At 58.7% G+C, this 27,099-nt stretch overlaps 2 protein-coding genes across 7 annotated transcripts in view; both read left to right on the forward strand.

Moving 5' to 3' along the window:
• Positions 1–7,067, forward strand: LOC121057504 (glutamine synthetase). Of its 6 annotated transcripts, none has more exons than XM_040531825.1 (7): positions 1–25; positions 1,843–2,018; positions 2,577–2,738; positions 3,919–4,065; positions 4,920–5,047; positions 5,976–6,175; positions 6,345–7,067. In XM_040531825.1, exons 2-7 carry the CDS (start codon positions 1,853–1,855, stop codon positions 6,664–6,666), a joined length of 1,125 nt encoding a protein of 374 aa, XP_040387759.1. In that variant the 5' UTR covers positions 1–25; positions 1,843–1,852; the 3' UTR covers positions 6,667–7,067. The 6 variants fall into 6 exon arrangements, with proteins under 6 accessions (XP_040387759.1, XP_040387758.1, XP_040387755.1 ...); XM_040531824.1 differs by lacking the exon at positions 1–25 and adding an exon at positions 1,536–1,574; XM_040531821.1 differs by lacking the exon at positions 1–25 and adding an exon at positions 1,567–1,626.
• A 10,610-nt stretch (positions 7,068–17,677) lies between these two features.
• ARRDC1 (arrestin domain containing 1) overlaps positions 17,678–27,099 on the forward strand; it is a 30,218-nt gene continuing 20,796 nt past the window's right edge. Inside the window, 1 exon segment of the mRNA XM_040531906.1 lies at positions 17,678–17,930. Coding sequence (XP_040387840.1) covers positions 17,813–17,930 — 118 coding nt within the window. The 5' untranslated portion in view covers positions 17,678–17,812.

Here is a 27,099-nt window from a genome sequence, read left to right on the forward strand (position 1 = left end):
CTCCAGAAGAAAGCCAGAGCTGCGGGTGGGTGCCCGGCGAGGAGGCGCAGGGGAGGGTTTGCTGCAAGAGGGCTTTTTAGCTGCCCTGGTGGCATGGAGATGTTTCACTGTTTTGCACAGAAACATTCCTGGGGGTGAGTCAGACAGCCGAAAGCATGAATCTGCCTGAGGTAGCAAAGCCCCGCTCTGCTTCAGAGCCCGGGCATGTTTTAAAGCATTTTCTCCTCTTTTAAAATAGAAAAACAAGGAAGAGTATGGGGTTGTGTGCGCTCCTGCAGCTCTGGCAGCTGGGACTTTTGGGGGTTTATTTGAAATCCTTTCCCTCCTCCCCCCCCAAATAAACACTATCAGGGGATTTGAGATAACGCCCGTGAGCTGCCAGCGCTGGCTGTTTGCGCTGCGGCTGCGCTCGTGCCGTCGGTGCGCTGGGGCGGTTTTGTTCTGCCTGCTGGGACAACGGGGAGCCCTGCAACGCCGTATCTTCGGCGAAGTAAAAAGGCAGCGGCCTGTTTGATTAATCTAATTGAGATTTGGTTTCAGCTCGATAGCTGGAAGTTGCTGCTGTATTGAAGCAGTCGGCTCCAGCTCCCACCTGATTGCTGGGTTCTTGCAGCTGACTGCGAGTCGGAGCAGAACCACTGCTGCAGGCGGGTGGGTTTTGCTTCTGAAGGTCCTTAATGACTCTCTGGTGCTTGAAAACGTAGAGTATTGTGTTTTAGCACAATGGTTTGTCCATGCAAGGGGCAGGACAGGATTCCTGGGGGGTATGGTCCTGGGGGGGCCGGGGAGGAGCGTGGCACCCACCGGAGCCCTCTGTCACAGCCTCCTGCCCTGGAGCGGGGCTGTGGGGCAAAATGCCGTCGGGATGACCCTACAGAAACAAACTGCCAGAAGGGAGGTGGTAGAAAAGAGTTTGAATAAGCAGGATGCGTTATTTTTAAGGACGTAGAGCTGTCAGAGAGCATCCAAGGGAATGCTAGGGGGATGGTGAGGGGTCCGGAGGGGAAGATGGGTGAGGAGCAGAGGGGCAGGCGCTGAGCTCTGCTCTCTGGGGACAGCGACAGGACCCGAGGGGACGGCACGGAGCTGGGACAGGGGAGGGTCAGGGTGGTGTTAGGGAGAGGTTCTGCACCCAGAGGTGGTCCGGGGCTGGGACAGGCTGCCCAGGGACGTGGGCACGGCACCGGGCTGCTGGAGCTCGAGGAGCGTTTGCACAAGGCTCCAAGACACAGGGGCTGGTTTGGGGTGGTGCTGAGCGGAACCGGGGGCTGGACTCGGTGGTCCCTGGGCCGTTCTGTGCCCCACGGCTCCTCACCCAGCGCTACCGCATCGAGCTGACCCCAGCGCCCACCGCCCCACGAGCATCCCCCACACCCCCCCCCCGAGCACCCCCCACCTCCCACACCCCGGAGCACCCTACAAAAGCACCCCAAGGCCCTGCCCGCCTTCCCGGCAGGGGCCGGGTCCCCGCTCGGTGCCGCCCCCCCCGGGCGGAGCCGCCCCCGCACCGCCCCCCCCCCCCCCCCCCGGCCTATAAAGCGCGGCGGGCGCGGCCGGGGGCAGCGCCGGGGCCGGTGAGCGGCGGGGCCGGGGGTTCGAGTCCCGCGGGGGGCGGCAGCGCTGCGGGTGCGGCGCCGAGCACGGCGGGGAGATTTGGGGGGAGGACGGGGACATTTGGGGGAGGACGGGGACACGTGGAGCGAGGGGGCCGGCTGGGGGTGACAGACAGCGGGGGGGCGCTTTGGCGGAGGGGCCGGCTGGAAAGTAAGAGCGGGGAAGGGGGGAAGAGGGGCAAAAGGGGGAAGAGGGGCGGAGGGGTGACGGCGCGCTCCCGTCCCGCAGGGCCGTCGCCATGTCGGTGTCGCACAGCTCCAGGCTGAACAAGCTGGTGCGGGAGCAGTACATGCGGCTGCCCCAGGGCGGGCAGGTGCAGGTCACCTACGTCTGGATCGACGGCAGCGGCGAGGGCGTGCGCTGCAAGAGCAGGACCCTCGACAAGGAGCCCAAGAGCATCGAAGGTAACGCCGCCGCCACTCCCTCCTGACGGCGCCGAGCATCGCCGGGATAAAGTTTTGGGGTGCTTCGGGCGGCGGGAGGCAGTGCTCGCCTTCCTTGGTTGCGTGGCACCGGTGATACCCGCTGCAGCTGTCTCACGGGGTTGTATAAAGTGGCAGTGTAAATATCCGGCTGCGAGGCTGCCGTTTGCCTAATCTGTAATCTGTCATCAGTGCTGGGTGGGAAGGGGAACGTGAGATCCTCGCCCCTGTCCACTGGGCAAACAGGCGTGGAGCCGGGCTGGCATCCAGCGCGGTGCATGCCAGGCGTTGGCAGAGGGTGGCCGGCGGGGAGGAAAAGCTCCAGGGCTGATCCTGCCTGTGCCCCGATGGCACTGGGGTGGGTGAATGTGCTGGTGCTCAGGGTTGTGCATGAAAACCTCGGTGGCTGTCATGCCACGGTGCTTGGTGCCCTCTTGTGTGCTCCATGCCGGGTCTAAGCCAGCAGCACCTCGCACTATCCGTACGTGAGATACCTCCTCCCAACCCCGCTCTCCCCTTTGTCCCTCTCCCACCCCACAGATGTCCCCGAGTGGAATTTTGATGGCTCCAGCACAGCACAGGCGGAGGGTTCCAACAGCGACATGTTCCTGGTGCCCGTCTGCATGTTCAGGGACCCTTTTTGCCTGGACCCCAACAAGCTGGTGCTGTGCGAAGTGCTCAAGTACAACAGGAAGCCTGCAGGTGAGCACCGGTATTGTTAATAACTACAAATCCCAGCCACCCCGCTATAACTCGGGGTGCCTCTCTCCAAGAAGACCGCTGGCACTGACGCTGCTCCTTGCCAAACGGTGCTGAGCTCTTGGCCTGAGGCTCCGAAATGCGAGCACTGACAGAGGCGGGTGCGTGCAGGGACCTGTTGCAGCAGCTGCTGCGAAGGGCGAGGAGCAGAGCAGCGAGAGGCGGCTGCCGTCCTGCTCCCGTGCAGATAGGTGGCACGGGGTGGCCCAGGGTTTAATCCTGAGCACGCCCAGCCCTGCGGGGCTGTGCAAAGCATCAGTGCTCAGGCTTGTAAATAAGGGGAAACTGTAGGAGAGAAGCAGTGTTCAAAGCGATCGGAGAGGGGAACAGCAGCTCACTGTAATGCACCGGCTTGGTGGCTGCTCGCCTTGTTGATGGCCGCAGGAAAGGAATGCGAAGGTGCTGGCGTGGCTCGGGGCGTCCTTTTGCAAACGCAAGGGCTTATCGCCAAGGGCAGAAGTCTGCAGTCCCAGTGTCTGTCTGTCCATCTGATAAAGCCCAGGATGGAGGAGGGGATGCCTGGGGGGAAGGGTTTGGGTTGGGATCCTTGCCCGGCAGCGCTGCCTCTGCTGGAGCAAGTCTTAAAGCCAGCCCTGGGTGCTGGAGCCAGGCAGCTTCCAGCCCTCCAGCTCCTCCCGGAGCGGGGCTGCGTTGCCATTAAGGACCTTGTGTGGCACGTTGTCCTGCTCCTGAGCCAGCCCAGCTGCTCCCAAAACCACAGGGCTGGAGGGAGATGAGGATTAAGCTGGGGATGGGAGCAGAGAAGTGGTGGGAGGTGGTCAGTCCCTGCTCCCAGATGTGCTGGGTGCCCGGGGGACAGGGCTGGGGATGTGTCCTGATGTCTCGGTGTGCAGGAGGAGGACACTCATGGGGCGGAGGCAGTGGTTTTGGGGGTAGTTTAATGAAACCTCCTGGGCCTGTGGCCTGAAGCTGTGGGCATGCAGTGGCTCTGCAAGGAGGAACCTGGTGAGCAGAAGGCCCTGCAGGAAGGGGGATTCGCTCACGGCTTTCCCTGAGGCTTCTGCGGGAAATGCTCTGGGAGGTGGCTGAGACTTGAGTGGGAGCTGAGCATGGTGGGTGCATGCCCGCGGCGTGGGTCTGACCGGGACCTCCCTGCCCACAGAGACCAACCTGAGGCACACCTGCAAGAAAGTCATGGACTTGGTGAAGGACAGCCACCCCTGGTTCGGGATGGAGCAGGAGTACACGCTGCTGGGCATCAACGGCCACCCCTATGGCTGGCCCGACAACGGCTTCCCCGGCCCACAGGGTAAGTGCTTTCCTGCGAACCCCAGCCCAAATGCTCACCGGGGGATGCTGCTGCTGATGTCCCTACTGGGGCAGCATCCCATCCTATCCCCATCCCATCCCACTGCTGGTGCTCGGGCACATTTCCCCTTGTGGGAGCCAGGAGAAGGAGGGCTGGAGCTGTTTTGCCGACTGCCCGGTGGCTCACGTGATCCGGCCGGCAGCGCCGCTCCAGCCGGACCCCATTGCACAAACAGCTCTGGGCTGCACGACTTGTTTGTCAAGGGCTCGAGAACTCGGCCGGAAAAATCTCCCCGCGGCTGTTGGTGAAAGGACCGGCCGGGCGCTGCAGCGCACGAGGCTGAGCACCTCCTGGGAGAGGGCCAGGGGTTTCCCAACCTGACTTCTTCGCGTGGCAGGGACGGGCTGTTTGCAACATCTCCTTTCCCCTAAGCGGGGAGAAGATCTTCCTCTGACCTGCGTGAATGAGGAAGAGCGCTGTGAAACCACAGCCAGCTGACTGTTCTGGGCACGAACAATGCCAGCTGTTGGCAGAACAATCTCCAGAGCTTGAAGTGCTCAGAGGGTCAATGGGGTGCCCCGGGGCAGACCCAGCCAAGCTCTCCTTATCTCCTGGCTGCCTCCCAGTTGGCGTTACAAGTCCTGTTGAGCTGCAGAGATAAGGCCCAGGTTGCGCAGATGGTCGCTCACCTCTCCCCTGAGTTGGGGTTGGTGGCCCGTTGCACCAAGGATCCCCATTTGATCTCCATAAATCCTCTGCAGCCGCTGTTGGTCCCAGTGCCTGGGGGCGGTGGGGGCACACTGCCGTTCCTCCCCAAAGCCTTATTTGTGTGGTGCCTTCTGTTTCCTTCCCAGGCCCCTATTACTGTGGGGTTGGAGCGGATAAGGTGTACGGGCGGGACATCGTGGAGTCCCACTACAAGGCTTGTCTCTACGCGGGGGTGAAGATCTGTGGCACCAACGCAGAGGTGATGCCCTCCCAGGTAGGTGCCCTTGGGGCTCAGAGGTGCTGACCACGAGGATGCTCCAGGTCTGCTTCTCCCAGACTTGTGCTCCCTATTTCTCCTTGGGGCTTCTCTGCTGTTGGGTCCCCAGTGATGGAAAGCGGTCAGTGGGGCTGGGCCACCCTGCGGTGCCCAGCACAGTGTCAGCGTGAGCCAGGATGGGCCGCGGGAGCAGCAAGTGGAGCTGAGGGTGTCTGCGTCCTGCTCCTCTGCCCTAAGTGCTGAGAACCTCCTGCGGGACACAGCCTTGGGGTGGCTGGAGGGGATTTGGGTTTTTTAGGAGTTGACACAAGGGAGCCTTTGATTGCTTTATGCAGGTGGCCAGACTGGCCGACGGCAATTTGATTCTCCCGCTGATAAGCAGGGGTTTATCAGCAGTGGGGCTGAGGCAGGCTTTTAAAGACCCTGCTGTTTGCCCTGATCTTTTCAGGGTCCTCCTCGGCTGCCCCCAGCACCCCGCACTCCGGCCGGGCCATGCCAGCAGCTGTGGATGCGTCATCCCAGCTTAGTCACCAAGGGTGGCGCAACCCTGTCCCCAGGAAGGACTCGCGGGGACATCTTTAGTCCCGTGCCCAACTTGCAGGAGGATCTTACATGCCAGCAGCTCGAGCGCCAGCCTTGGAGCAGGACATGATACTTGTTAACTTCCATTTTGAGAAAAGCCTTCCGATTTTCTCTCCTTAGTTGTGAGCAGTTCATTCCCATTTTTTTTTGGCGTGCCCAAGCTGTCCTGTTGCTTGACTCAATGCTCCCCATCCCGTCGCTGATTCCTGACGGGTGAATTATAAAGCTCAGCCATTCCCCACGCTGGCAGCTCTTGTTGGGGGGGTGACAGGGACATGAGCTGCCCCACAGCTGAGGCACAAATTTCTCCCGTCCCCCCAACACATCTACTCTCTCCTTCCAGTGGGAATTTCAAGTGGGTCCGTGTGAAGGCATCGAGATGGGCGATCACCTCTGGATGGCTCGCTTCATCCTGCACCGCGTCTGCGAGGACTTCGGGGTGGTGGCCACTCTGGACCCCAAACCGATGACGGGCAACTGGAACGGGGCCGGCTGCCACACCAACTACAGCACCGAGGAGATGCGGAGGGACGGGGGTCTCAAGTGAGTCCCTGGGGGAGCCCTGGGATGCACGTAGGAGGGTTGGGGCCATGCGCCGAGCCAGGGGGAGTGACTGATTTTAAAAGCACATTGCCATATGTGGTGGCCTGAGAGTGCCCCTGGGCTCTGCTGGTCCCTGTGCCAAACCTGACCCTGTCCTGGTCCCCCCCAGACACATCGAAGCGGCCATCGAGAAGCTGAGCAAGCGGCACGACTACCACATCTGCGTCTACGACCCGCGGGGCGGCAGGGACAACTCCCGGCGGCTCACCGGCCACCACGAGACCTCCAACATCTTCGAGTTCTCTGCCGGCGTGGCCAACCGAGGCGCCAGCATCCGCATCCCGCGCCAGGTGGGCCAGGACGGCTTCGGCTACTTCGAGGACCGGCGGCCAGCGGCCAACTGCGACCCCTACGCAGTCACCGAGGCCATCATGAGGACCACGGTGCTCAACGAGACCGGCGTGGAGACCAAGGACTATGCCGACCACTGAGGCCGTGGGGTGGGTGGAGGTTTTCGTGTCGACGCGAGCCGTGCCCGCACGGTGCCGTCGGCTGTCAGCTCAGACTCTTTAGGAAGCTCGCTTCTGGTTTTGTGAAATGTCGCCTTAGAAATTATATATATTTTATAGTGAGAGGGAGGGGCCCAACCTATTTTCTCAACCACTTTTTCTGGTTCCTGGTTTTAGGTCATCCTTGGGGAGTTTTTTAAGACTTGGATGGAATTTTTTTTTCCGATGGACTTTACACTGTGATGTACATAGATTCCTACGTGGAAGCTGCAGCTGCCGCTGTTTGCACCTGGGGAGGGTGGGTGCTTTTTTTCCCTGTATCTCTGTTGCAAGGAAAAGATAATAAATAATTTTCCTGGCTGTATGGCAGCCGGGTTACGCTGCGGCGGGTGCATTTTTCTGTGGCTCCTCGAGCTCCGTGCAGGATTTAATTGGGGTCTTGCTGATGAGTTGCTGCTTCTGGGGCCAGGGAGCGCAGGAGTTGAGATGCTGGAGGCACCTTGGGCAGGTTTTAGCCCTGAAACGGGGAGGGTCTCCCCCAGCTGCCGGGGCCGCCCTGCCCCATTTGCCGGCGGCCGAAAGGCCATCTCCCTGCATCGTGATCCCCACAAGGCAAACAGAACGGCGCAGCCTGAGCAAACAGCGGCCGGGGCAGCAGCTGGCGGGCGTTTACACAGGGCGTGCGCCGCTGAGTCAGCACCGGGCATGGCGGGTGGGCGGCCAGCACGGGTGGGGGGATTTTGAACCTGGTTTTGCCTTTACCTATGCAGGGATGAGCCCCAGTTGAGGACCCCAGGTCCCTCCTGCTGGTCACGGTGCTGCCAGGGTGAGCTGGGGGTGCTGCTGTGACCTGGACACATGAGCAGCTGGGTGCCCTTGGTGTCTCTGAGCCATTCATGATTAATGTAGCCCGGTCCCCACACTAAGAGGGACAAATTTTCCTTCCAGAAATTGCCAGTCACAGCTTTTAGTTGTCTTCATCAAAATCACAATGCTGCCTCGTTTTCCTCTCGTTTCTGTGATGTCTTTAACGGGCGATGTGAGCACTGGGACAGCGACTGCTGCCTGCAGCTGGAAAATCAATGAAGAGCTAAATCTGGAGCAGGAAGATTCTCGTGTTCCTTTCCCTGGCTGTACCAGCGCCTCTAAGTACAGTGCCGCACGGCTAAACCTGGGGAAGCGCATCAATCCGCATTTCCAAGCGCCTTTAGCACAGCACTGCGTGGGACCCAGCCCGGCGCTTTGTGCCTGTTCCAGGTCTCAGCTGCAGGTCTCACGCTGCAATTCCCCTCTGCTGGAGCAGCCTCCCCTGGGGTAGGACTGGGGGGCTCCAGGGACTCCCCAAGCCACAGCCGGGGCTGTTCCACGAGCTGGGGCCAGCCCTGGCCGCTGCTCGCAGGGGTTGCTGCAGCTGCTGTGTGCTCCGATGGTGCTCCAATGCCTTCTTGCTCTCCTTTGCCAAAACACAGATCTCGCTGGTCCTTTTTGAGGTCAAAATGGGTCAAAAACCATATTTATTTTTTTTTCCTAAAGCAGGAGGATTTCCACCCACAGGGCCAGCACCAAAGGGGAAACAAGGACACACGCGTGTTCCTACAGGAGCTTTTGTTACAATTCGCTGTGCCTGCTGCTGTTGGAGGCGAGCTGTGGGGCTCAGCTGGCGGGGCAGGCACTGGGGACGGATCCAGCCCTGGGGACCGGGCCGGGACGCACCCAGCACCACCCAGTGCTCCCCAACAGACCACGGAAGTGGTGGCAATGGGGGACCCCAAGGCAAAACCCAACACAGGATAGGGCTGCTGGGGCTGCCGGGGGTTTCCAGGGGCTCGGCTTTGCTTTGGGGGATCTTCATCCTCCGGGGCTGTCCCCAAAAAGCTGGGCCGGGCCTCATCCTGCACAGCCCGCGGCCGGGCGTTGGCGCTGCCTGGGGGTTTGCTGCCCTCAGCAGGCTCCGGGGCGAACGGCAGCGAGAGCAGCCCCGGGACAACCCCAAAAGCACACCAGCACCCAAGCTGGCATTTCCACCCCAGTGGCCAAAAAAAAAGAACAAAAGCAAAAAACAACCCCAAAACCAGAAAAAACAACCCCCAAAACAAACCAACAAACAACAAAACCCCCAAAACAAAACCAACCCCCCTTTGGGGCTCATCCCATACGCATCCCAGAAGCAGGGCACTGCCCAGGGCTCTGCGGGGTCACCCCAGCAGCCAGCACCCGGCAGCACTGCCCAGGGGACCCTGCAGCTCCCAGCTTTCCATGGCTGCCGATGCCGTTAGGCTGATTTCAGGCGAGGCCTTCAGGATTGTTTTTTATTCCGGTAATAAAAAGGACATCAGAACCGCAATTCCGACGCTAACAATAGCGTTACTCAAAGCCGCTGGGCAGAAGCGAGGAGTTCTGGGTAGAATAAAGACCTAAACCGAAATGTCAATAATAACTTTTTTCCCTCTCCTTGTCTTCCAGCCTGCACAATCCGCTTGAGTCTCTCTATCTTAATGAGCATTAAAATGGTTTCAAATTAGATCTACAGAAAATTGAACTTTATTCCCTCGGAACTTCAGTCTGGCCTTTAAAAGCCGGCGGTAATAGTTGGGTTTCGTGTAAGAGCATCTCTGATCTCAGAAGCTCTCAGCCTGGGCGGGAGGCACCAGCACCAGCAATTCTCCGCTGCGGAAACACAGCCACAAGCCGAGGGGGACGCACAGCACCCAGTGGCACCCAGCACACCACGAGATGAAATTGGGCAGGGGCTTGGCATGGGACATTTGGTCCCAGCCCCACGCTTGTTCTGGTGCAAGCCCTGCTCCTTCTGGCTGGCTTTGCACCAAGCTTTTGGCTCTTTTTGGTCCCTAAAATAGGGAAGAGGATAAAAAGCCCTCAGGGTGTGCCTCATTCGGGGAGGTGCCCCCTTGGGGACACCCCAGGTTGTGTCTGGCCACGATGGCGATGCAGCCCCGCACAGCTTGTCCAGCCTGTGACCAACTGCGTGGCCCCGTCACTGTTAAAAACTGAGTGGGGAAGGGGTGACGGCGGCTGCTGGAGACCTGACGTGCCCTCGCTGCTGGGAAGATTCAGCACTTAGGCTTTCCAGGAAAGCTGTTTCCATGGCAGGGCACTGGGACCAGATGGGTGTCCCCCAAAGCAAGGGGGGCTCAGCACTGGGGGGGGGGGATAGACACATATGCCACAAATGCACCTCCTGTCTGCTCTGTGCTCATGGGGTGTCCACGGAGCAGCCTCCGCAAATGGGCCCTCAGCGAGCTGCAGCAGCTGCTGCTGCTCACCCCAGCACCCCCAAGGCACCCGGTGCTAGCGGAGGGTCTGCAGGGCCAGGTGAGCTGCCCAAAGCCCCCTGCGAGCTGCAGGCTGGGGGCTGCAGGGGTGCTGGGTGGGGGCAGGAGCTGCATAAGGCCACTAATGGGCTTTGGTGGCCCCAACCAGCCTCAGCTGGGACCCTCACCCACAGGGGCTCCATTTAAGCTCAGCCAGGGGCACTGATCCTTGCCTGAGCTGCCTTGGTGGGTGTGCTGGTCTTTGGATGAAGCCTTGGTCATATAGACCCTGACCTGTAGGTTGGGTTCCCAGCCTGACCTTGGGCCTGTCTCGTCCCTAGACCTGCTGGAAGGTCTCCAGGCTGTGCCTGACCCTGGCTGCCTTTGCTGGGCCTGGGTTGCAGATTGGCTTCAATTTGGATTTGTGTTTTTTGTGGGGAATTTGCTGATGGTCTGGGCTCTTGGTTGGATGTTTCTAGCATCTCTGGGCCTGCCACATCTGGAGGCAGACACCTAGGACCACAGCTGGGAGACCCTGCCCTGAGGCTGTGGTGTCCCTGATGGACCTTGCTGTGCCCCAATAGGTGGGGTGGAGGGCTGGGAGGGCTGTGCAAGGGGCTGCAGGAGGAAACACAGTGCTGGAAGAGGTGGGCTGTGGGGTACGGGTGTCCCTGGGTGGTGCCCCCTGGGGTGGCGTAGGAGGATCCCCTCCATGGTGCCCCTTGCAGTGCTCCCTGATGCCTCTCCATGGTGAGGTCCCTGGAGGGTGGTGGCACCCCCAGCTGGGTGCCTGGTGTGTGTGAGGAGTGTTGTGCTGTGCAGGAGTTTGCTTGTGTGCTCGAGCTGGGACCCTGCTGCTGGTTTCTCAGGCTCTGCTCGCTGTGGGGACCCTGCACCCATGGGTGTCAGGCTCCTGACCGACAGCGGTCTCTGTTTTGCTGCCAGGTCTGTGTCTGGCTGAAGGCTGCTATGGTTTTGGCTGTGGTGTCTGCTGAGCTCAGGAGAGGGAAATGAGAACCTTGAACTTCCCCTCACTGCCACAAGTATGCGGGCTTGGGGCCAGTGCAGTGACCATCACTGTAGGGCTGGGGTGCGATGCATGGTGACACCTCACACCAGTACCCATGTGAGGAGCTGGGGACACCACGGTGTGTCCCCACCAGAGAAGTCCTCTCCCCATGCATGGGGACAGGCAGTGGCAGGCTGGGGCCAGAGTCCAATTTCTTTTTCAGTCCTCATTTCCTGCAGAGATGCAAGGCTGGTAATGGGATGCTGTGAGCAGGAACACATCTGAAGGGGACAACGAGATGCAAATGCCGTTGTTTTTTTTTTTTAAGCCCATTTCATTTATGCAGTTTATGCAGGTGCTGGGGTTGCAGTAAGGAAGGCAAGTGGTGGGATTTTAACACTTGCCAAGGGAGGGGAGCTGTAGTGGTCTGTAGACAAGCAGGTAGCTGCTGGAGACAGGGTTCAAACCCAAATGAAGTGACTTTGGGTGCTGCTCTAGGCCTGGGCACCGTGATGCTGTGAATCCAACATTCTTGTTGGCCTTGATTCCCCCCTGCAGCAGGTGTGTGGGCTGGCTTGGCTGCACCAGTGGCTGAAACGTGAACGCACACTGGGTTGGAGGAGGACTTAATCTAGGACACGGACCCAAATCATGCTTGGGGTGTTTCCACCTCGCCCATGTGCTCCCAGGCCATGCTGTTACCTGGCTCCTGGCTGCTCTGACCCAGGCACACAACATCCTTCCCTCCCTGCCCTCAGCCAAGGGTGCCATGGCTCGTCACATGAGCCCTGCAGTGCCCAGGGGGTCCTCTTTCCATGTTCCCCCCCTTCTGGGGAAGGGACAGGCTACCAGGTCCTGCACGGAGATCACCGCTGGTCTGCTCCAAGCTGCCCTTCTGGGGGACTGGTTGTTCAAGGAGCTGGTTCCTTGAGGCATCTGAGTGATGTCTCTCCCTAGAGCTGTCACACACTGCTCTGTCCTCTGCTTGTGCCCCCCCCAGTGCAGGGGCTCTGGTTTTCCCCATACAGCCCAAAAAAAGGGCCACGAAGCTGCTGGCTGCAGAAGCATCCGTGCTGCCTGCTCACTCGGTGAAGGTGGGCTGGGGGACCTCACCGGCTTGTCGAGGTGGGAACCTCACCTCCTCACCGGTGGGACCGAGCCACCAGCTCGTCTGGCAGTGTCCTGGGCCGGCAGGGGATGTCCTTTGTCATGGCTGCGGCAAGGTGGAGCAGTGCTGGGAGGGGCGGCTGGGACAGGCCCTGGGGGCAGGCACTTCGTGATGCTCAGGCTGGGGCAGGTTTGTCAGAGGTGACTCACCTGCTCCTGACGTTTCCGCTGGCATCAGACCAGTGGCCTTTGAGCTCATGGAAACACAGATCGATGATGACTGACGGAAGGGACGTACCCTGCGTGGAACAGCCCCGCTGTGGGCAGGGGGAGAGGAGCAGGGGCAGGAGCAGCAGGGTGCAGGGGGGGATGCCCATGCCCTCCTGCTCCCCCCTCCCAGCATCCACCCCAATGCAGTCCATGAGCAAAACTTGTTCGGAAAGCATTACTTCGTGCTGAAAAATGTTCAGTGGCTGATGGTGCCCTCCAGCAGCAGCGTGTCTGAGATGACTCCTGTCTGCCTGGGTCTGGGGGGCTCCCTGGTCCTTGGGGCTGCACTGCTGATGTCCCGCAGCCAGTCCTGGGAGGGGGCTGTGGGGTGTCCCCTCCCCAAAAGCTCTCGGTGTGGGATGCTGACATGACCCTGGTGCCCACCCTCCTCTCCCCAGGCACTTCCTCCTGGTCTGCGAAGAGGATTGGGGGATTTCTGGGTGACTTTTGTTTTTAGCTCTGTCCCCGGTATCTAGGGCAGGGTGCATCCCACAGCTTTTAGCAGCCAGAAGGGGGACATCTGGGCTGGTTAAATTAATCCTCATGGGGGGCTGCTGAGAGGTGCAGGGATCACTCCTCTGGCTGGCAGCTGGGGTGGTCTCAGATACACCACTGCTGCCTTCTGCCCCTGGATAAGGCCTCTGCTGGAGGTCATCTCTACCTCTGTCAGCAGCGTGGGAGCGAAGGAGAAATGCAAAACATGTATAAGAGTCTAGCCCTTAATTTTAACATGGCCCTTGTCTCAGGAAAGGTCCTGCTGCGGTCTCAGAGCAGGGGACAGTCCTCCTGTCCCTGGAGCCTGTAGGTGACAGCAAACAGGCTGCAGTCCCCGCTCTGCCTGGGCTGCGATGCGGAGCCCGTGGGGAAGGGACATCTCACCTGATCCTCCTGTCCAGCCCCACTCTGAGCAACAGAAGCTCCTCCAGTGAGGGAGGAGATCACAAATCCCATCAGTGAGATTAGAGTAATAACAATAGTAATTAACGCCTTGCTGCTCTCTAAGGATTTTCTAGCAAGGCTCACCAGGTGCTGGCTGGGTGTTAGGCAATTAAAGCAGTAGCACCCACGTAATGGAGACAGGTGACAGCTGTGCCACCGGCTTGCAGTGCCTCCGCTGGGGTCTTGTTCTGTCCTTCGATTTGTCAATTAAATGAAAAAATGGGGTGAAATTAAATGGGAGGAGCTGGCTTAGGAGGGGTGACCCTGAATCAGCCTCTTCCCACAATGGTGAGGGTTATGGGGGGGGAAAAGCAGGTCAGGAGCACCTGGTGTTGCCCATGGATGCTCATCTGGTCCCTAGCAAAGAGACACAAATACCCCTGCGTGAGCTCAGGGGCTTGCAATACCTCTGTGTGCATTTGGGGACAAAATCCAATGCATCAGCTCCTGCATGCGTGTCGATGGAAATCTGCAGGAGCAGCCTCCCCCATAGAGACACAAATGCCAGTACGTGGGCTTGCGTAGACACAAACCAGCACAATAACATGGAGGCTGGAGAAAATGCTTTGTGGGGAGAGACCTGAAGAGCTCAAATTGCTCGGTTTATCAGGGAAATTGAGATGTGTCTTGATTTCAGCGTGTAAGTACCATCACAGGGAGAAACTACTTGGCACCAGAGTACTCCTTAATGTCAGGGAAAGGCAGAACAAGAACCAGTGGCTGAAACAGAAGCCTGCCAAAGAGCGACTAGAAAGCAGATGTGTATGTTAGCAGCGAGAGAGGTGAGGAGTGGAAGCAGACTGCCAAGGGCTGTGGCAGGACTTTTTCCCCTCTTGGTAAAGGATAGTTTTGTCTCTCTGGTGGAGATTCCTCAGCTGAATCATCACCCTATTATATCTCTTAGTTGTCTGCCAAGCCCCCTCCTTGCATGGGGGGCTGCTGGAGAGCCTTGGAACATTGAGATCCTAGAGATCTGTACCCCTGGGGTGGGACACTTAGCTGGAATGCCACTGCGTGCCCTTGGGTGAGCTGTCTGGCAGAGCACCCACCGAGCAGAGAGGGGGTCCACGGCAGCGATGTCTTGCCAGCAGAGAAGGAAGGTGTGTGGGAGGTGTGGCAGAACAGTGCTAAGTACGGTGTGAAGTGATGAAAGGTGTCAGCCCAGCACAAATGAATAATCGGTGTTGCTGCTGTCAGTATCAGGTGGCACGGTTGGCTGGCCAGGGAGCCGGCTGAGAAGCAGTGAGATACTGAGCAAAGCAGGGCAAGGGATTTGCAAAGGTTAGAAACCTTTATATTATATTTATATTATAAATATATCAGTATTGTGGGTTCTATATATATGTGTAAAAAAAAAAAAAGTTATGAGTGATATATACAGTACAAATACATCAGTAGTGAGCCCTCCAGGGGCTCCATGCTCAAATGTGTAGTTTTAGCCCAAGGGAGGTTTAAGATGCCATGGACAATTTCCTCGGTTGTGCCTCTGCTGCTTTCTCTCCTCCTCAGTCACAGCAGCTCCAGTGCCTGATGTCTTGGGCTGTGCTGGGGTGTCCCCAGCCAGAAGCTGAGCCCCCACCCCATTGTCCAGTAGGATGTGGAGAGCATTGGAAGAGCAAGGATGATTGAGATGAAGACTCCTCATTCCTTTCTAGTAGGACTGGAGAGGAAGAGAGGCCAAGAGGCCAGGCTTGCCCCTCTCCCCAGCTCTTATGCACCCTGAAGTGACAGAGCAGGTGACGATGACCTTGCAAGCTACAAACTGTCCCAGAGATAACGCTAATGCCTCACCCAGGAGTGCTCACCTCATTAAAGCCTGTGCCAGTCACTGCTCAGGTATCTCCGGTGCTTCCACACTGCCTCTCCCGGAGGCTTCCTGGTCCTGCTGGGGCGATGATGGCCGTGGGGCAGGGGAAGCTGAGGCACGGCCAGGTGCTGGGTCATCGCGTGTGGCTGGGGGACAGCCTTGGGAATGCTAGAAGGGGACACATTTAGTTACAAGAAATTGCCCATGATTTAACCATGAAGCCTTCTGCATACATCATATCTATCTATCTATATCTATATATATATATAGGTAGCACAAGACTTGCAGCTACAGCTGTCCCTTCTTGGGCATATTTTGTTCCCAGCCACTTTCCCAGGCCCGTGGCAGAAGCTCAGCTGTGCTGTGGGCAGAGCATGGCTCAGGTGCCATGGGTGTGTGTTGGTGCTTGTTTTGTTTTGTTTTGTTTACTACTACATTATTCGTCAAGAAGTTTCGTGTTCCTTAAAGTTAGTGGAATGTGATGACGTCTGAAAGGAAAATGCTATTCTAAAGCTGGGGTTAGCATTTTTTATTTTTCCCTTTTAAGATTTTTCCCTTTCAATACGGGGAAAAAAGAGGAAGGGAGAAATGAGGGCGAAGAGGAAGTGAGAGTTCCCACCACCAGAACAAAGTCTTCAAAACAATTTTAAGCAAAACAACAGGCCAGAATAGCAGGAAAGGGAATCTTTTTCAGTTTATCAAACATCCTTACCTCTTTTTTTTTCCCCCATCTACTCTGAATTTCAGTGCCTGTGAGTCTGCAGGCAATTAGACAACATCGGTGACTCCAGGGCACATGCAGATGAGCAGGGAGGCAGGAATGCAAACAGGCATTTGACTCTAATGAGCAAAACCCTCCTGAACTGAGCACCATCGTGCCACGTATAGGGAATGGCAGGTGCCCTGGCACTGCAGGGCTCATAATTGTGCCCATCTCATTACGTTTTATGGACAGTTAAGCACTGGGGAAGGATCAGTGCCATGGCATTGCTGCCGGCCATGTCACAAGAAGAGCTCCTGTGTTTGTTAGAGCGCTCAGCGACTGTCTTGCAGGGCTGTAGCTGTGCACAGCGAGCATGTCGCTGGAGCCAGGATGCCTTTGTTCAGCTCTTAGCACAGGAATCCTTTTTATTCTTGTTATGACCTTGGGCAAGTAACTTTACCATGCTTAAAATTACTTTTCTGCAAACAAGGAGTATAAATATCTTTGCATCAAGAGAGTTGCAGTGCAGCGAAAGGGGCTCTGTTTTGGCTCATCAAAGGATTTTTTTTTTTAACTGTGTGTCACTGCTCAGCGTCCCTCTGGGCGAGGGTGGTGGTGCTGCCCTGGTGATGGGGACGGAGAGGGTATGACCGCTGGGTAGCTCAGTGGGCAAAGCCCTTGGTCTTCATAGACTTTCCATGGGGGAAACAGGTTCAGTAAAATCTGCTGTGGCACAGGGTGCTTCTGCCACCCCTCATTTGTTTGTTTTCTGCTGGCAGTGCCACCTGGGGTGGCTGAAAAGGAACCGAGTTGCAGAGGCTGATGAAAGAGGCTGCAGGCTCATCTTACAGAAGGAGACTGGTGCGTGTAGCCTGGCAAAACAAAAGCTAAGGGCAGAGCAAGGAGAGTGGTGTATGGAAGCCTCCGAGGGTATGCACCGCAGGAGGAGATGAGCTACTTAAAGTGTTGGCAAAAGCCCATTGGGGTGTATGTTGCCTGTGATGATGCTCAGGCTGGAAAGAAGAGGTAGCTTTTAAGCAGTGGAGGAGCGAGGGCCTGGAAGAGCTCCCCAGCAGGAGCCCGGTGTGCTGGGAATATACAAACTACTTCTCAAGTAGCACTCAAACCCCTTTACGTGGGGTTTGACATTGTGATGGCCACCGTAAGGTGACCCTGGAGGCTCCTGCAGCTCGGGCTGGTGTCGCCGCGGGTCCTGCTGGGTCTGCGCTGGGTGTGCTCTGCAGATAAATGGATAAACATGGATAAACAGCCCTCCTCGCACTTATTCATTCTGCCCATGTATGCAGCCTGCTTGTCACCAGCCAGGAGGCCTCTCCGGGAGGTGCCTTTCCCCAGCACTGTGTTTGCTGTTTGATGTGAAATAAAGAAATAGCAAAATGCCTTTTTTACTGATTTTTTTTTTTTTTTTAATTGAGCCATGGAGTTAAAAGCAGCGCTGGGGGGGGGGGGGGGGGGGGTGGTGCACGACAAGTGCGAGCCAGGGCGGCCCGCTATTTGCCCCCAGCTCCCCGGGATGCCCCAGCTGGGGTGCTGGCCTTCACCCCACTGCTCTGTTTGGATCCGTGGGGCGGCTGTTTACCAGCCCTGGCCCCACGCTGTGTCTGTACAACTCCCACCGGCCGCTTCAAGCGACTGGGGACGTAAGAACAAGCAGGGGGGAAGGTGACAGCTGGGCAGGGGGAATTACGAGGAGAGCTGCTTAGCGGGAGCACCGGGAGGCAAGATGGCACCGGGACGGTCGCCTCCTTCCCCCAGAGCCCTGCCCCAGAGCCGGGCCTTTCCCCCAGAGCCCGGCCCCTCAGGGCCCCGGCCCCTCCGCCCGCCCCTTCCCTCAGGGCCCGCCCCGGCCCCACAGCGCGGGCCGGGCCGGGCGGAGGCGGGGCAGGGCGGAGCCGCCCGGCCGGGGCAGGGACGTCGGGGCCGGCACGGCTCGGCTCGGCACGGCTCGGCAGGGCAGGGCAGGGCAGGTACCGCTGCCGGCAGAGCGGAGCGGCGCGGCCATGGGGAAGGTGCAGCTCTTCGAGATCCGCCTGGGCGAGAGCCGCGTCATCTACAGCCCCGGCGAGCCGCTGGCCGGCACCGTCACCGTGCGGCTCTCGGGCTCGCTGCAGTACCGAGGTGAGCCCGCGGCCTGCCCGGCCTCGGCCGCGGCTCCCCGCTGCCCCCTGTCCCGGCCGGCTCCGGGCACGGCGGGGCGGCGGCGGCGCCCCCCCCCCCCCCCCCCCGGGCGGAGGGCGAGCGGCCGGGGGGTGCCGGCATCGCCCCCGAGCTGCCGGCGGGGGGTCCCGGGGGGAGCCGGGGGTCCGTGCCCCGGCCGCTTGCTGAGCTGGGGGGTGGCCGAGCTGCTCCGGGCACCCGCTGCCCTGCCCGAGAGGAGCCGGGCACGGTTACGGGTGCTGGAGGCTGGGAGGCGCAGGCTGGTTTCCGGGTGGTTACCGAGGCTGCCCTGCTCGCTTCGCCCGTGTGTGCGCCTCGTCCTTCGCGACAAGTTGTTGTGCGTGCGTGTGTGTTGGGGGGGGAAGGCTGGAGGGGTTAAAATGCGAAGCCTCCCGAACAGGCAGTGGGCGATGGTGCTCGCGCTGCCTCGGCCGGGATGTTCGTGCTTTCACCAGCACCTCTCCCAGCTGCCTGCGATAGCTTTTGGAGGCTTCCTCGGGGAAAAAAAATGCCTTGGGCAAGTGCAGACTTGTAGGCTGTTTAACTCCTCCTGGAGCAGAACGGGGCACGTATCTCCTTGGAGCCTTCTCCCAGCAACGCTCCTTCCAGCTCCAGCGAAGGCATTCGTACCCAAGCGTGTGCCGACTTCCCCCCCCCGGCCCGTCCCCACGACTCCCACCCCTGTTCTGGACGCACCCCGTGGGTGCGAGGAGGGCGTTTGGTCTCGGTGGGCTCAGGTGTGATTTCGCTAATGAGCCTGGGGCGGCGGAGCAGGGCTTTCGGAGAGCTGGTGGGTGCTTCGGGCCAAAACCTGAGCTGTTCCTTCGCCTTCTGTCGGAAGTGTCACAAGTGGCTGGTTTGGGTTGAGGTCCCGAATCGGCTTTACCGGCTGGGGTGGCAGCTTGCTGTAACGGGTGTCTGCGCCTGCCCAGGTAACCGGCGCGCTTGAGGTCGGGGTGCCAACGTCTGCAGAGCGCGAGGTGACCCTCTGTTGGACGTGTCTCACCTCCAGGAACAGGGGAGGAAGCTCAGGTGGCTGCCGAAACATCCCGCTTGGTGCGACAGGAGGTCTTCGGGGAGGGCCTGGGGCCAGTCGGCTCTGCTGGGGCTCACGGGCCCGGCAGCAGAGGGATCGGACGACCTCTGCCATGCTGTGGCTTCTGCTGGGCTGTGGGGAGAGGTGGGCGAAGGCCTCGCAGCCGTGCGGGTCGTTGTTACAAGGCACATCCACCCACACCTCCTGTGACCACCTAGGACTCCTCAGAGGAATAAACAGCTCCCTGGAGAAGACGTGAGGTGCTCGCCCTTTGCAGGTCAGGCCCACGGCACCCAGGTGTGATACTTTCCATTTCCTGAGCTGGACCAGTCTGACGTGTGTGGTTGTGTTTTGTGTTTTTTTTTTTTTTTTGAAACCACAGACAAGCTCACGCACGATTACTTCACACCGTGCCTCATTTTATGGCTGTTGGAGATTGTGCCTATCAGGAGGTGGACAATACAAACGAACAAAGCTCGTTCTGCCTTGCTAGACACGCTGGAAGTCCTGGGTCACAGAAAAGCCTAACTGGAGACACACCTTTCAGGATCATAAATACTCCCACCTCCTCTGGCTTCCTTGCCAGCCCTGCTGACTAGCAATAATGGCTGTTCAGTAACACGCCGTCCTTGGCTGGCCGTGCGGCCGTGTTACGAACGGTGACTCACCTTTGTGGTGACCCGCACGGACCTTCGCAGCCCCGTGAGCGGGGACGCGCTTCCCCCGTGGCCCTGCCAGGATGGAGGTGGTCCTCTGAAAGCCGGGCCTCTGGGGAGAGCGCTAATGGCACTGCAGGTCCCTAATTGTTGTGCCTAACTTGCTGGGTAAATCATCAAGCGCCTGTGTACAAAGAATAATTAATCTAACAGGAAGCTGGTGCTGGGACGGCTGGGTGTAGAGTTAGTTTGGGGAGAGGGAAAGAAGTTACTGCAGAGCTGGGGACAGCCCTGGAACAAAGCTGCTGCTGCTCCGGGGTGCTGGAGCGCTTTCCTCTCTGCTCTGCAGCTTCCAGGGCTGTGCCGATTATTTCAGTCTTGCTGCCTACTGCTCAGCCGGGCTTCTCGCGGGCGGAAGCGTAATGATAAAATAACAGCCCTCTCTCCCAGGTCACCGAGAGTAAAGAACCTTGAAAGCACTTTCTGGAGCAGATTTCAGCACTGTGCTCTTCTGCACTCTATTATTTAGCTGTCCAGGTTTATGCAGTGATGACTTGACTTTCAAATCAGTCCCTTGAACTACAAGGCTCCAGACAGAAGTACCGATGTCTGCTCGAGTTCTAGAAGTACCTAGGTACATAATTTCCATTTCTGCAGAGCCTGCGAATCATAATTTTCCACTCTAATCTTAAATGTAGTAAAAGGTTTCACTTCTCATATGGAAAACCAAGAAAGTTGGTGGTGAAGAAGGAGTTGAAAGCAGGTCACTCGGATCCTGAGCCATGCTAAGCTCAGATTCTTGTACTGACTAAAAGGTCACTTCTGTTTTTGTGGAGGGGCAGCATGAGGAAGTTTGGTTTTGGCCAATGCATAAGGTGGTTCTGATATTCGTGTAGCCTGTGCCCTTGCTGGGGGGAAGAGGTGACATCTGAGGGCTCTGTGCAGAGGGTCCTGGCTAACACAGCCTGACCTCTGCAACAGGAAAATGTTCCTGCGGGAGGGCCGTGGCTTGGGCTGCTCTGCAAAGTGCTGGTGAAAGGATGGGTTGAATCCCCAGGTGGCAGTCTGAAGCATGCTCTGCCCTGCGACAGCAGTTTGTGAAGGTGGATTTCAGATGCCTGTGCTTGGCAGTATAGGTCAGCTCCCCTTGTCTAACCCCAAATCGGCGGGGCAGGAGGGTCCTGGGGCTCGGCTCGGCTCCAGGTGCAGTCCGGTGAGGGAGCGCGATGCCTGCGGCGCAGAACCAAGCGAGGTCCTGGTGCAAGGCAGGGACGGCCCCAGAGCTGCAGGGCCCCCAGCAGTGCCCGGGGAGGCCCACGGGTCGCCTGGCATCCGCTCGTGGGCACGAGGGCGAGGCAAGGTTGGCACCCGTGCACGGGAACGCTCGCGTATCGTCCTGCAGCATCGCTCCGGCAGGCTGGATGGCTCCGGCTCTGGTGGCAGTGGATTAACTTTCTTTTCTCATTGTCTGGAGCGAGACAGCAGTGAGCTGTGTGGCCAAGCCTGTCTGAGACTGGGGAACAAAAGAGGGATTTTTGCTATCCTGGCTGGCTTGCTGCTGGAACTGAAACTCCTCTGGAGTCAATAACTAATCGCAGGATTGTTTTGTGTCTCTTGTCTCTGCAGTGTGCGCCGCTCTCCGCTTCTCCCCCGCCCGCGCACCACTTGTGCTCATCTTGAGAAACTGTTCGCCGCTTTCTTTGGCGAGGAGACGTGCTGCGGCCTTCCCTCTTGTTTAACAAAATGAGGGAACAAGTGGAGTGGAGCTCTGTCTGTCTGATTCGCTTCCAAGCGTGACAAACGGGGTGTGATTGCGTATTCTTTCCCTGGAGCAGCGCAGAGCGGGCAGAGGCGCAGCCTGTCTTTCTGGGCTGGGGTCAGGTAGGCAGGAGGGAGGCTCCCCCGCCGGGAGGAAGAAGCCCGTGGTTTTCTGTCCGTCCCTTCTGGGGGCAGCTCCCTGACCCTCGCAGGGGCCCCGCAAACAGGCACAAAAGGGAGTGAGTAGGGTGGGTGCCGGCTCCAGCATCTGCCGGGGCGGTGCAGGCGGCAGTGCAGGTGGACGTGCTCCGCTCCTCTTGCAGCCTGCTGTGGAGTGCTTTCTGCTAGGGTCACCCCTCGGAGGAGAGGGGAAGAGGAGGAAGTACGTGTGGAGGAGCCACATAGCCATCGGTTGACGTGGCGAAGTCCTGCCAGAGGCTGTCGCAGCCAGGAGGAGCAGGACAGACCTGCCGCCTGTCCTCTGCTGCCTGGAGAAGGGGATGCTCGGCGGCCGTCAGAGAGCAGAAGGGCCACGAGGTGGCTGGGTTGTGATGCAAGGCTCCTGCGGCTGTGACCTGTAGAAAAGCACGGAAAAAGGCATTCTGCGGGGAATCAGGGCAAGTCTTTTTCTCCTCCTGCTCAGGGCAGCTGCTCCTGAAACAGCCTGACAAGCACACCGGGGCTGGGGTTTCTGCTCGGTGCCTGCTGACTCGAGGGCTGATCAGAGAGATCCCATGTGCAGCCTCGAGGCTGCTGCTGTGACCTCTGACGATGGCCATTGCCGTCCGTGGAAGTTAGCGATCTCTGTGTGCTCTTAAAATGTGGAAGTGCAAAGTGCTTCGGAGGGGAGGAAAAGCGCGAAGGGCCCGGCTGGCTGTAGGTCTGCGGGGTTTTGTCTGGTGCGCAGGTGTGCCCGCGTGGGCTCTGTTTCGTGTCTAGGAGCTGAAACTGGAGTTGAAACAGCTTCAGACCACGAAGATGTGCAGGTTTCTCTCTGCTCATGGTGGCTTGTAAAAACCAACGTCACATCCCCCAGCACTCTTTGATGGCCAGTTAAAAATAGCCGATGGCGTGCAGGTGTCAAGTGTGAGCTAGATTTTTTTTTATTTCTTATTTATTTTGCTGTGAATAAGCTTGTGAGGGGAGGCTTTTCCCCAGAAAGGGCTTAGCCCTGGCCGGGTACTGCTTTGTCTAGGATTGTGTACTACTTTGAGAAGGGTGCTTGGTGCCACGTGGTTGAATTGAATGGGTGAGTGAACTCTGGCAGGCGTGCTGGGACGGTGAGGTGCTGGGTGACTGCAGAGGACATAGGGGTGTCCCGAGGTAAGGACAGGCCCCCCTCAGCAAGGTGGGGGTGACAAGTTAGTGCCAGGCTGGAATCATTTAGAGACCTAGTTTAGTTTAAAAACATCCTGACCTTTGAGCACCTCACCCTTGATTAAAAACTGGAGCTTATCAGATATCCGCAGCAAAAAGGCTGCTTCCGAGAAACATGAATCATTTCTGGAGCATTAATGCTTATAACTTCCAATCCTTTGTTCTTGCTGAGGGAGCTGCTGCTGCTTGGCTGTTCTGGCTCCAGCTGGAGGTAACGATGCTGCAGCTTGCTCTTCATCCCCGGTACGTACGCACCCGCCTTAACCCCACATGTTCCCTGCAATAAGGCATGGATAAAAATGGCTTGGAAGGCAGCATCCCCGGGGAGGAAAGCTCAGCGTGTGCGTTCGACTTGGTGCCTTTTTGACAGGGATTGTCAGCGCGGGACTGGATGTCAGGTCCGGAGGTTTAGCTCCGAGTCCCGAATGCTGTTTTCTGTCTGCTCGGACACCTGCAGGTGTCTGGCCTGACCGTGAGGGTTGTCGTACGATCCCTCACCCCTCCTAGCATAGCAGGGATTTGTTATGGATCTGGTGCTCTGGTAATAACAAGAACGTGAGTCGTCTTTCCAAACTGATGATCGGGCTATAAATAGAGAATCCAGCTGCTTGCACTGAATGGCATCAAAGGAAATCATAGGAGCAGCTCTTATGCAGAATGAAGTGGATTCTGGCTGCTTTCTCCCAAGTCGCTGGGGCTGCTTCTTGACAGCTTAGACGTCTGAAAGCAATGCTTGAGAGCTCAGCGTGGCGTGAGAAATCCTCAGCGGGGAGCACGCGGCCCCGGGGGCTGCGCTCCCATCGCCGTCCCACCTCCCGGGCACAGAACCAGGCCACGCAGGTACCCGGCTGTGTCGGGGGGGTCGCTGGATGCAGGGGGGCTTTATTGCTTGTAAATAGTGCTCTCCAGGAGAAGGCACTTGAAACCTGTCCTGCTAGGAGGGGTGAGCCGGCTCCGGGCTCGTGCCTGGGAGCTGTGTGAAGGCCTCGCGGTGTCTTGGGGTGCCCTGGGGCAGGTGGGCCGTAGCGCAGAGCTGTGGGAGGTGCCTGTCCCCGTGCTGCTGTCTGCTTTCCTCCTAGATTGGCTCCCACCCCTCACACCAAAACTGTCGTGTCTGGCATATCCGAGCGGGTGTGAGCTCGCTGCTTTGGTCCTTCTCAGCAGTGCCGTGGTGCGCGCAGGAGGCTGGTTATGGCAGCGGTGTCCGCGCTGCGTCCTCTCGGCCCGAAGTGTGCGTGGCAGGGGGTGTTCAGCCTCTAACAGGCCTTTTTCCAGCTGGCCGAGTATCAAGATGACTTCGCAACTGCTCCTCCCCCTGATGCTGAAGGATGAGTCCTGGAGAGTCCGTGCCCAGGAGCGTCCCTTGGGCCCCGCGAGGGCACAGAAGAGCGACCCCTCCTCTGCTCGGCGTCGGCGCTGTGCCTGCAGCACTGCCTGGTGCCGAGCAGCCCTGGAGCCCTGTGTCAGGCGGCGATCTGGGTGGCGGTGAGGGTCTGCCAAAGAGCACCAGGCAGCAGGAGCTGCTTGAGCCACGGCTCCCCGGACCAGTGACTCAGTCCCACAGCAGTCTGGCCCAAAGGAGCCGTTGTGCTGTGGCATTATGGTAAGCCTGTTAAGCACGAATTTCCAGAACCCTTTGAAGCCTTTATTTAGAGAGAGCCTGAAAAGGGAGTAGTCTCCGGTGAATCAACCTCTCCGTGGTAAGCAGAGAAACCTGATCAGTCGGCCCTTTATCTGCCCGCCGTGGCTTTTGCACCCAGCGCCGAGGGGCGAGGGCAGAGAGGCCGTCACGGGAGCGGTCGCTCAACCTGCCGGGCTGTGGGAAGAGCAGAGCTGGCGGTGGTCACGGACAGGCGTGTTCCCAGGAGGACAGGTGTGTTCCCAGGACATCAGAGACCTCGGCCTCCCTGGCTGCTCCTCGTGTCGGCTGCACAGCCGGCTGGTTCTGCCAGCGAGATGGGGTACGGCGTCCTGGCAGGGAAGGAGCAATTGCTTTTGTTAATGAGTTTACAGGGGCAGTTTGTTACAGCATGAGCCCGACTTGTCTTCAAGCACCTACCGAACGCCTCCCGGGACCTGCGGTGTGGTCAGCTGGTGGGGTTTCTTGCCTGGCTCCTCTTCCGTTTTGAGACAAGGAAGTCAACTGTACTGGAATATCCGAACTGCCTCAGCCTAAAGTAGTGCTAAGTGCTGGGTGGAAACCTATTTTGCTTTGGGCAAGCTATTAAAAAAAATAAAAAGTGTTTCCCCTCTTCAGTTTCAGCACTGCTCAGCCCGAGGAAATGCGGCTGTGGCCAGGCTGGCTGAGGCGTTGAGTGCTGGCAGGTCCTGGCATCTGGCAGCTTGCCTGGGCCAGCTGCCGGCTCCACTCTGCTGCCTGGCTGCACCTCAGCCGTGTGGGACTTGCATTCCCCCCCCACAGCTCTGTTTTCAGGGCCTAACCCTGAAGATTGGGATGCTCGGACTGTTCATGTACAGCCTTGTTTTGCTTTGGAGGGCGTGGTTTGTGTAAATCCAGCTTGCCCAGCGCTTGCAAAAGCAACTGGAAGCTCCCAGTGTCCCCTGGGCAGGATGACTGCGGGTTAGGATCTGCCTTGTCGGGGGATCACGACTAAACCTTGCCTGGGCCTCGCTGGGATCCTAAATACCGAATTCCTGTGCTCTCTGACCACGCTGGCAGCGTGTGTGGCCAGGAGGTGTCCGTGCACCGGCAGGCAGCACGCGGCTCGGAAGGGCTGGCTGTGAGGCTGCCGGGCTGCGGCGAGCTCTGCGCAGGAAGGAAGGCGAGCACAGAGCGCAGGCACTGGCAGCGGTCGTGTTCGCTGAGATCTGCTGGGCGAGGAGCTGAGCTGCTCCTAGCTGGTGCGTGGCTCTTGCCCTAAGCCCTGCTTGGAGCCCGGTGCCGTCCGAGGGAAACCGCAGCCCGCTCTCTCGTGGCGCAGCCGGGAGGAGTGAATTTGGAGAGCAGCTGCAGAAGGAGGGCAGGCACAGCCACCTCCAGACAGGTCAGAATTTCCCTCTCTGAACTTCTGTCTAGGGAAGCAGAAAGGGAAGAGGTTTTCCGAAACCGAAAGCTGGCTGTGCACGCCAGAGCCGAGAAGGCCCACGTGAAATGACTCCGCGATCCCCTCCAGCCTTCTGTTCCTCTGCAGCCCCTCTGCGCTTCTGGTAGATGCTGGGAGAGGAGGCTGAGTGCTGGCAGTGCAGCCGAGGTGGGTGGCTGGCATGAAGATTTCCATGGTGAGCGTGAGATCTGCCTCTCTCTGCCAGATACTGAGTTTCCTGCAGTGCCTCCTGTGCTGCTGCCCGCTCCGGCTGTTCGCAGCGCCCAGGGGTGCCTGCACCTGCTGTCCCAGCGCGGGGAGAGGCTGTCCCTCGGCGTGCAGCTGATGCTGCTCCACGTTGCACGGAGCAGTGCTGATGGAGTGAGAGTTTGGGCTTCCAAAACTGGTCTGAGGTACAGCTTTCCTCCTTCCCCGCTCCCCTGGAGCCGCACCTGCCCCAGGCGGGTCCCGCAGGAAGCCCACGAGCTTGCAGGTCGGCCGTGACGCTGCAGCCAGCGCTGCCCTTGCAGGATCCAGGCAGAGTCCCCCCGTCTCTTCCCAGCCTGGGTGCCGCAGCACCCAGACCTGCACCAGCCTGAAGCTCAGGGAAAACTCCTTTTTTTTCCCAAGAGGTGGTTTTGAGGAAAAGGGGTGCTGGGGGAGCTCTTTCTGGGGGGTAGCGAGGCAGCAGCACTCCGGGATCCAGGGCGAAGGCTCAAGCGCAGCCGGTGCTGGGCTCGGCGTGCGGATGCTGCAGCATTTGTGCCTGTCACCGAGGAGCCCTGTGGCACTGTGAGGTTTTCTCCTGCAGGCTGGCGTGGGTGCAGACAGGCTCGTTACACGTGCTCAACCGGGGATGTCGTTCCAGATGTTCGAGATGACCCCTTTCCTCCCCGGGCAGCCGGAGCGCTGATAGAAGTCTGGGACGCTATAAATAAACCTGGCAGCTCTGCAAGGGAGCAAAGCCTGGGCTCTGAACAGGAGGTTGTCCAACAGTTCGCTTTCTTCCTTTGGGATGTCTTGTAGACTCCTGATTTTGGGGAGGGGCTGGAAAAAACAGGCTTCCCTGCTCTCAGCCTGTGATGGAGAAAAGCGCTCACAAAGCGGAGAGGATTGACCTTGGCTGAGAGGGGACGTGGCTGTCACAGCTCTGCGCTTACAGGCATGTGCCTGCACGGTCTGTCGTCGGAGACTTCTGCATTTCCAGATGACGGCACCCTCAGTGGATTGGTAGCACCTGGGATGGATTCTGGATAAAA

The sequence above is a fragment of the Cygnus olor genome, chromosome 19, assembly GCF_009769625.2.
Source record: "Cygnus olor isolate bCygOlo1 chromosome 19, bCygOlo1.pri.v2, whole genome shotgun sequence".
NCBI classification, from domain to species: Eukaryota; Metazoa; Chordata; class Aves; order Anseriformes; family Anatidae; genus Cygnus; species Cygnus olor.